The 8,722-nt window shown below is 54.4% G+C and overlaps 1 protein-coding gene and 1 long non-coding RNA gene across 2 annotated transcripts; one reads left to right on the top strand and one right to left on the bottom strand.

Moving 5' to 3' along the window:
• Window positions 1-4,280: 4,280 nt before the first annotated feature.
• On the bottom strand, window positions 4,281-6,003 carry LOC135537264 (uncharacterized). The gene is made up of 2 exons (XM_064963459.1): window positions 5,997-6,003; window positions 4,281-5,950 (listed from the first exon to the last, which is right to left on the bottom strand). The coding sequence occupies exons 1-2, from the start codon at window positions 6,001-6,003 to the stop codon at window positions 4,281-4,283; spliced, it is 1,677 nt and encodes a 558-aa protein (XP_064819531.1).
• Window positions 6,004-6,126: 123 nt separating this feature from the next.
• Window positions 6,127-8,203, top strand: LOC135537265 (uncharacterized). Its single transcript, XR_010455187.1, has 3 exons — window positions 6,127-6,204; window positions 6,697-6,727; window positions 8,180-8,203. It is a non-coding gene; the product is annotated as an uncharacterized LOC135537265 (long non-coding RNA).
• Window positions 8,204-8,722: the final 519 nt, after the last annotated feature.

Genomic DNA, 8,722 nt, shown 5'->3' with positions numbered 1-8,722 from the left:
CCTCTCTCTCCCCCTCTCTGTCTGCCTTTCTGACTCTCTCTCTCTCTCTCTCTCTCTCTCTCTCTCTCTCTCTCCGTCCCTCTCTCTCTGTCCCTCTCTCTCTGTCTCCCTCTTCCTTTCTCTCCCTCACTCTCTTTCTCTCTCTCTCTGTCTCTCTGACAATTTCTCTTCTTTAAATTAACCTTAACCACCCTGCTTACCTTATACATAACCCAAATCTCAGATGAAGACCCAAAAAGCACATTTTTGTAGCCATATTTTGACTTTGTGGCTGTAGAATCTGACTTTGTGGCTGTGTTATTTAGTGGAACTCCTTCTTCTTCACTGAAGACAGCGACGTGAGCAGCGAAGGCCGCGTTATGACTCCGTGACGCCCCCTGGTGTTCAGTAAAGAGAAACACCGTCAGCTGCAGAACAGGATGACGTTTCAAACATCAGGAAACGCCCACTTTAGTTTATTGCACGTGTCAATAATGTTTGGTGTCAAGTGACCCCTTGCGAGGCGCGCGGAAGTCAATTAACGGGAATCGTTCTCCGGTGAGCAGAGTTTAGACTTTCAAGTATCGCAGCTGAAGTTTGACGCAGGTAACACATTTTTTTTTTACAATACCGTCATCGCTGGATAATTGTGTCTTAGTCGACAGGGGAAATGCTTTGATTGAAGCTGTTTGTTTTGTATTTAGCGGAGGCATAACGATATCAATAAGGACCTTGTCTTGTTCTCTTTCAACTAGAATACAAGTCCCTTGTCTGTTTGAGGCCTGTGTGGTGAGATGGAGTGGCGAGAACAGACCAGTGTGACCTGTGAAGACGCCTTCCCTGAGGCTCAACGGTGGATGGAGGTAGGTTGGAGATCATTCATTTATAACCACGTCGAAAACCTCTCGTTTGATCCGTGATTGGGTTGATGTGACGAACTAAATATATCCAGGTAAATGTTTTTGATAAGACTACAACAGCCTACAGGGCTCTACGTCAAAGGTGTCTCACACTTTTTAAGAGGAAAGTTCATTGTTCCCGCTCGTCCAAACTTAGTCCTGTCTTATTCATTATCTAATTACATTTGGGTAATTGTTCCACGTGATACATTTTACAGACAGAGGCTCACTCATTAAATCTACTGGTTTATGACGATCATAACATCACCTCATGACACGTAAAAACGTGCTATAATCCTGTAATGCAAATAATTGGTGACGGTGTTGACAGTGGAAGCCACTGTGGAACTGAGTGTGAACTGTGAACGGGTTCAGGTTTAAGAGTCATATACGCTTTATAGCGCACGGATCAATACACGTATAAAAGGACACGGGTTTACTTCACCGTTTTGCAAATAGAACCTTGAGGGTTATCTGTGCTGTTGGAGTGGATGACGTCATGCACGTCTTTGTTCTTTTTTTGAGATGTGCCGTTTTTTGCATTTTGAATCATCACATTTTATAACTTTACCACGGCTCATATGATTCCCTCATAGTTTTCCTCATCGGACAGTGGCAGTGTTGAGCTTCAGAGAGGTGGCAGGCTGCGTTCTGTTCCCTCTCAGAGGTAGAGGAGAGGGGCACTAGGGGTAGGGGACAGGGAGAGCTGGAGGGGGTGTGAGGGGAACAGTGAATGAATGACCGAACAGACTCCCACCAAGGGGATTGGGAACAGTGTCCAGCAGACCCCAGCTTGTCACGTGATGTGACCCAGCGCCGTTCAGATGGGGCAACAGTGCCCCAGCGCCGTTCAGATGGGGCAACAGTGCCCCAGCGCCGTTCAGATGGGGCAACAGTGCCCCAGCGCCGTTCAGATGGGGAATTGTGTTGTGTGACAAAACTGTGCATTTTTGCGGCCTTTTATTGCCCCCAGCACAAGGTGCACCTGTGTAATGATCATGCTGTTTAATCATCTTGATGTGCCACACCTGTCAGGTGGACGGATTATCTTGACAGGTTTAAAATACTCACTAACAGGGATGGACACAATTTGAGAGATGTTTTATTTCATCTCGTGAGACGTGGGACCAACACATTACATGTTGTGTTTTTATGTTCTTGTTCAGTATAGTTGAAGTCTACATGAAACGATATTACGTACAAACATCTCATTACCATAACACTTAAAGTTCCTGTTAAAACTCCCATCAGTTTTTAAATAAACACTTTTATTACCGATGCATCATCTAAAGGAGTAGATGTAACTGTTTGCATTTAGTTTTTTACCTTAACTGACTCGGCTCGTTAAATAGAGAACACATTCTAATTTACAATGAAGGTTTTCTGGGGAACAGATGAGGTGTTCTCAGACTGGGCTTCTTGTTTTCCAACACCCCCCTTTACCCTGCTTGGCTTTCTCATTACCCCCCTTTACCCTGCTTGGCTTTCTCATTACCCCCCTTTACCCTGCTTGGTTTTCCAACACCCCCCTTTACCCTGCTTGGCTTTCTCATTACCCCCCCTTTACCCTGCTTGGCTTTCTCATTACCCCCTTTACCCTGCTTGGCTTTCTCATTACCCCCTTTACCCTGCTTGGCTTTCTCATTACCCCCCTTTACCCTGCTTGGCTTTCTCATTACCCCCCTTTACCCCCGCTTGGCTTTCTCATTACCCCCTTTACCCCGCTTGGCTTTCTCATTACCCCGCTTGGCTTTCTCATTACCCCCTTTACCCCGCTTGGCTTTCTCATTACCCCCCTTTACCCCGCTTGGCTTTCTCATTACCCCCCTTTACCCCGCTTGGCTTTCTCATTACCCCCCTTTACCCCCGCTTGGCTTTCTCATTACCCCCCTTTACCCCCGCTTGGCTTTCTCATTACCCCCTTTACCCCCGCTTGGCTTTCTCATTACCCCCTTTACCCCGCTTGGCTTTCTCATTACCCCCGCTTGGCTTTCTCATTACCCCCGCTTGGCTTTCTCATTACCCCCTTTACCCCGCTTGGCTTTCTCATTACCCCCCTTTACCCCCGCTTGGCTTTCTCATTACCCCCTTTACCCCGGCTTGGCTTTCTCATTACCCCCTTTACCCCCGCTTGGCTTTCTCATTACCCCCCTTTACCCCCGCTTGGCTTTCTCATTACCCCCTTTACCCCCGCTTGGCTTTCTCATTACCCCCCTTTACCCCCGCTTGGCTTTCTCATTACCCCCTTTACCCCCGCTGGGCTTTCTCATTACCCCCTTTACCCCCGCTGGGCTTTCTCATTACCCCCCTTTACCCCCGCTGGGCTTTCTCTTTACCCCCGCTGGGCTTTCTCTTTACCCCCGCTGGGCTTTCTCTTTACCCCCGCTGGGCTTTCTCTTTACCCCCGCTGGGCTTTCTCATTTTCTTGTCGTCTCAGACCTTTTTATAAGGAGCCGTGTTTAAAATAATATGAAACATTGATTTGTTTATTACTTTTTGGACTGTAACAGCAATGAGATCTGATTTAAAAAAAACAACATAATTATGCACTAGGTAAGTATAGATCATAATCTGTGATCCAAGAGGACATTTAGTAAACAAAAAAAAAATGACACTTGCATGTTTGCTTGTTAGTTTAAGATGTGACAGTGGTATTGTGTTCTTTCCTCTTCCTGTTTTATAGGAAGTGACAAATAAATCATTCGGAAGCAACAACTTCCGCTCTGCTCTGGAGAATGGAGTCCTGCTCTGCCAGTGAGTATTATGGGAACTGTAGTGTATATATCTGGAGAATGGAGTCCTGCTCTGCCAGGGAGTATTATGGGAACTGTAGTGTATATATCTGGAGAATGGAGTCCTGCTCTGCCAGTGAGTATTATGGGAACTGTAGTCTGTATATATCTGGAGAATGGAGTCCTGCTCTGCCAGTGAGTATTATGGGAACTGTAGTCTGTCTATATCTGGAGAATGGAGTCCTGCTCTGCCAGTGAGTATTATGGGAACTGTAGTCTGTATATATCTGGAGAATGGAGTCCTGCTCTGCCAGTAGTGATGAATGAATCCCATAGGCGGTGGTTCTATAAACACCTTAGTGGTTTAAGTACCAGGTCCAGGTGTGGTCGATGGTCACACTGTCTAACTCGTCCTTCCCTCTGTCCCTCCTTCCTCAGTCTCATCAACCGGTTGAAACCAGGCCTCATTAAGAGAGTGAACACCCTGTCTACTCCAATGGCTGGACTGGTGAGTTCCCTGCGTGGAGCCCTTCTACACTTCATATGAGAAGGCAGAGGGATCTCTGTCTGCCAGGGTGACAGTAGTTCCACGACCCGGGCATTTCAGGAAGTCGTTCTCTGTGGTTTCCTGCTCGCTGGTTCCTGCTGAGTGTGGCAGATCTGAAACTGTTTAAGGTTCTAGTGATGTGACGAGCTGAGTGGGGGCGGTTGAGCTGAGTGGGGGCGGTTGAGCTGAGTGGGGGCGGTTGAGCTGAGTGGGGGCGGTTGAGCTGGGTGGGGGCGGTTGAGCTGGGTGGGGGCGGGTTGAGCTGGGTGGGGGCGGGTTGAGCTGGGTGGGGGCGGGTTGAGCTGGGTGGAGGCGGTTGAGCTGAGTGGGGGCGGTTGAGCTGAGTGGGGGCGGTTGAGCTGAGTGGGGGCGGTTGAGCTGAGTGGAGGCGGTTGAGCTGGGTGGGGGCGGTTGAGCTGGGTGGGGGCGGTTGAGCTGGGTGGGGGCGGTTGAAGCTGGGTGGGGCGGGTTGAGCTGGGTGGGGGCGGGTTGAGCTGGGTGGGGCGGGTTGAGCTGGGTGGGGGCGGGTTGAGCTGGGTGGGGGCGGGTTGAGCTGGGTGGGCGGTTGAGCTGAGTGGGGGCGGTTGAGCTGAGTGGGGGCGGTTGAGCTGGGTGGGGGCGGTTGAGCTGGGTGGGGGCGGTTGAGCTGGTGGGGGCGTGGTTGAGCTGGGTGGGGGCTATTGCTGGGTGGGGGCGGGTCGAGCTGGGTGGGGGCGGGTCGAGCTGGGTGGGGGCGGGTCGAGCTGGGTGGGGGGCGGGGTCGTAGCTGGGTGGGGGGCGGTCGAGCTGGGTGGGGGCGGGTCGAGCTGTGGGGCGACGAGCTGGGTGGGGGCGGGTCGAGCTGGGTGGGGGCGGGTCGAGCTGTGGGGGCGGGTCGAGCTGGGTGGGGGCGGGTCGAGCTGGGTGGGGGGCGGTTCGAGCTGGGAGTGGGGGGCGGTTCGAGCTGAGTGGGGGCGGTTCGAGCTGAGTGGGGGCGGTTCGAGCTGAGTGGGGGGCGGTTCGAGCTGAGTGGGGGGCGGTTCGAGCTGAGTGGGGGCGGTTCGAGCTGAGTGGGGGCGGTTCGAGCTGAGTGGGGGGCGGTTCGAGCTTCGAGCTGAGTGGGGGCGGTTCGAGCTGAGTGGGGGGCGGTTGAGCTGAGTGGGGGCGGTTGAGCTGAGTGGGGGCGGTTCGAGCTGAGTGAGGGCGGTTCGAGCTGAGTGGGGGCGGTTCGAGCTGAGTGGGGGCGGTTCGAGCTGAGTGGGGGCGGTTCGAGCTGAGTGGGGGCGGTTCGAGCTGAGTGGGGGCGGTTCGAGCTGAGTGGGGGCGGTTGAGCTGAGTGGGGGCGGTTGAGCTGAGTGGGGGCGGTTGAGCTGAGTGGGGGCGGTTCGAGCTGAGTGGGGGCGGTTCGAGCTGAGTGGGGGCGGTTCGAGCTGAGTGGGGGGCGGTTCGAGCTGAGTGGAGGCGGTTGAGCTGAGTGGGGGCGGTTGAGCTGAGTGGGGGCGGTTGAGCTGAGTGGGGGCGGTTGAGCTGAGTGAGGCGGTTGAGCTGAGTGGGGGCGGTTGAGCTGAGTGGGGGCGGTTGAGCTGAGTGGGGGCGGTTGAGCTGAGTGGGGGCGGTTGAGCTGAGTGGGGGCGGTTGAGCTGAGTGGGGGCGGTTGAGCTGGGTGGGGGCGGGTCGAGCGGGGTGGGGGCGGGTCGGCTGGGTGGGGGGGCGGGTCGAGCTGGGTGGGGGGCGGTTGAGCTGAGTGGGGGCGGGGTCGAGCTGGGTGGGGGCGGTTGAGCTGAGTGGGGGCTGGTCAAGCACATTTGGTTCCACTTGTTTGGAAAGGATCCTGGAAAGCTATTAAGAGACTCCTCCCACCAGTCATATGATCATCCTTAGGCCAAGCCTTCTGATTGTTCTGTCTGGCCCCTCCCCTGTCTGCCCCTCCCCCTGGCCCCTCCCCCTGGCCCCTCCCCCTCCAGGACAATGTGAATGTTTCTGAGAGCGGTGGTACACTCGGTCTACACGAGGCTCAGCTGTTTCATCCTGGAGACCTGCAAGACCTGTCCACACGCGCTACACTCAGGTAAAACGCCTCTTATTTGGTCTATATATTGTTATTATTTGTAGAACAAATCAAATGCAAGTGGAGGATTTAATATGGGTTTTCATCCCCAGCTGCTGGACTTATAGTGATGTTAGACGTATAGACTGTGTTTAATGTATTTCTTGGCCAGCGTCTCATTGGTTGGAAACGTTAGGGTACACGGACTGGACTCACTAATGACACGCTGCGCACACTGGCCTGTGGCTGTGTATATCGGGTTATACAGCTCTGTGGTATCACTGATTGTATGGTGTTGATAGTGGGTTGTCTGTTTTGACTTGGCAGCTAAATCACGTGGCTGGATGAGCAGTCCACAGTATGGTGTTTCACATGAGTCCTATCAGAGTGACTGTTTAAACAGAATAATATTTTATAGACTGTCCATAATAGATCACCTTTTGTTAGTGAGGAGCCATGGGTAAACGTCAGTGTGTCTTTGCTCGGACTAAGAGGATCTCATGTTCTTCTCAGGTGTGCAGAGAGCAAAAGGAGGCTGAGAAACGTAAGTGGATTTTGTACTTGGATTGTTTGTGTTGAGCTGTGACTTGGAACTGTCATAATTCCCATCGCAGAGAATCTCTCACTGCGACTGTTCTCTAGTCTACCGTCGCGACGGGGAGCTGCCCTGCTGCGACTGTTTAGTCTACGTCGTGACGGGGAGCGGCCCTGCTGCGGCTGTTCTCTAGTCTCGTCGTGACGGGAGCGGCCCTGCTGCGACTGTTCTAGTCTACGTCGTGGACGGGAGCGGCCCTGCTGCGACAGTTCTGGTCACGCCGTGACGGGGAGCTGCCCTGCTGCGACTGTTCTCTGGTCTACGTCGTGACGGGAGCGGCCCTGCTGCGACTGTTCTCTAGTCTACGTCGGACGGGGAGGCCCTGCTGCGACTGTTCTCTAGTCTACGTCGTGACTGGGAGCGGCCCTGCTGCGACTGTTCTCTAGTCTACGTCGTGACGGGAGCGGCCCTGCTGCGACTGTTCTCTAGTCTACGTGGACGGGGAGCGGCCCTGCTGCGACTGTTCTCTAGTCTACGTCGGACCGGCCCTGCTGCGACTGTTCTCTAGTCTACGTCGCGACGGGGAGCGGCCCTGCTGCGACTGTCCTCTAGTCTACGTCGCGACGGGAGCGGCCCTGCTGCGACTGTTCTCTAGTCTACGTCGTGACGGGGAGCGGCCCTGCTGCGACTGTTCTCTAGTCTACGTCGTGACGGGGAGCGGCCCTGCGCGACTGTTTCTAGTCTAGTCGTGACGTGCTGCGACTGTTCTAGTCTACGCGTGACGGGGAGCGGCCCTGCTGCGACTGTTCTCTAGTCTACGTCGTGACGGGAGCGGCCCTGCTGCGACTGTTCTCTAGTCTACGTCGTGACGGGAGCTGCCCTGCTGCGACTGTTCTCTAGTCTACGTCGTGACGGGGAGCGGCCCTGCTGCGACTGTTCTCTAGTCTACGTCGTGGACGGGAGCGGCCCTGCTGCGACTGTTCTCTAGTCTACGTCGTGACGGGAGCGGCCCTGCTGCGACTGTTCTCTAGTCTACGTCGTGACGGGGAGGCGGCCCTGCTGCGACTGTTCTAGTCTACGTCGTGACGGGGAGCGGCCCTGCTGCGACTGTCCTCTAGTCTACGTCGTGACGGAGCGGCCCTGCTGCGACTGTGGTCTAGTCTACGTCGTGACGGGGAGCTGCCCTGCTGCGACTGTTCTCTAGTCTCAGTCGTGACGGGAGCGGCCCTGCTGCGACTGTTCTCTAGTCTACGTCGTGACGGGGAGCTGCCCTGCTGCGACTGTTCTCTAGTCTCAGTCGTGACGGGGAGCTGCCCTGCTGCGACTGTTCTCTAGTCTACGTCGTGACGGGAGCGGCCCTGCTGCGACTGTTCTCTAGTCTACGTCGTGGACGGGAGCGGCCTGTCCTCTACATAATGATGAAAGATGATGTTCCGCCCAAAGCAGTGATCTCTCCTCCAGGTTCTAATCACCATCTACTGGCTGGTCGGAAGGCCCAGGCGGATCCCTTCTACTCTGGCCCTCAGCTCAACCTCAAAGCATTCGGAGGGACTACTGGGCATCGCCTGTCCAAGGTAACCCGCTCCATCACCTTAACCCTCACCTCAACCTCAAGGCCTTCTAGGGACCGCTTAGCTCTATGTTGTGGGTTTATCTCTCTATGGTACTGCTCCTGTCTGTACCCCAGACCTGGGGCTAATACATGTACTTTGCCCTGTACAACTGAACCATTTTATAAACGTGCAAATTCAAACTCTAAGTTAAATAAATGTTTCTTCCGTGTGTCCCCTGTGTGTCCCCTGTGTGTCCCAGGCTCTAGAAGAAACCCCAGAGGCAGTGTAACAGACAGGGACGACAGTGATGTGATCTACCCAGAGAGGGATGATGAGCTGCTGCCTCTAACCCGGTCCCAGACACCCGGCTACAGCAGAGAGGACTCCGTGAGAGAGCCTTAACTGCGGCCCTGAGCTTTGACTGCGGAGTCCCGTACCCTCAGCTGTATCT

Source organism: Oncorhynchus masou, unplaced genomic scaffold (genome assembly GCF_036934945.1).
Source record: "Oncorhynchus masou masou isolate Uvic2021 unplaced genomic scaffold, UVic_Omas_1.1 unplaced_scaffold_7354, whole genome shotgun sequence".
Taxonomy (NCBI): domain Eukaryota; kingdom Metazoa; phylum Chordata; class Actinopteri; order Salmoniformes; family Salmonidae; genus Oncorhynchus; species Oncorhynchus masou.
Note: the sequence above shows the minus strand (reverse complement) of the source record. Positions and strands in the feature narration are given on the sequence as shown.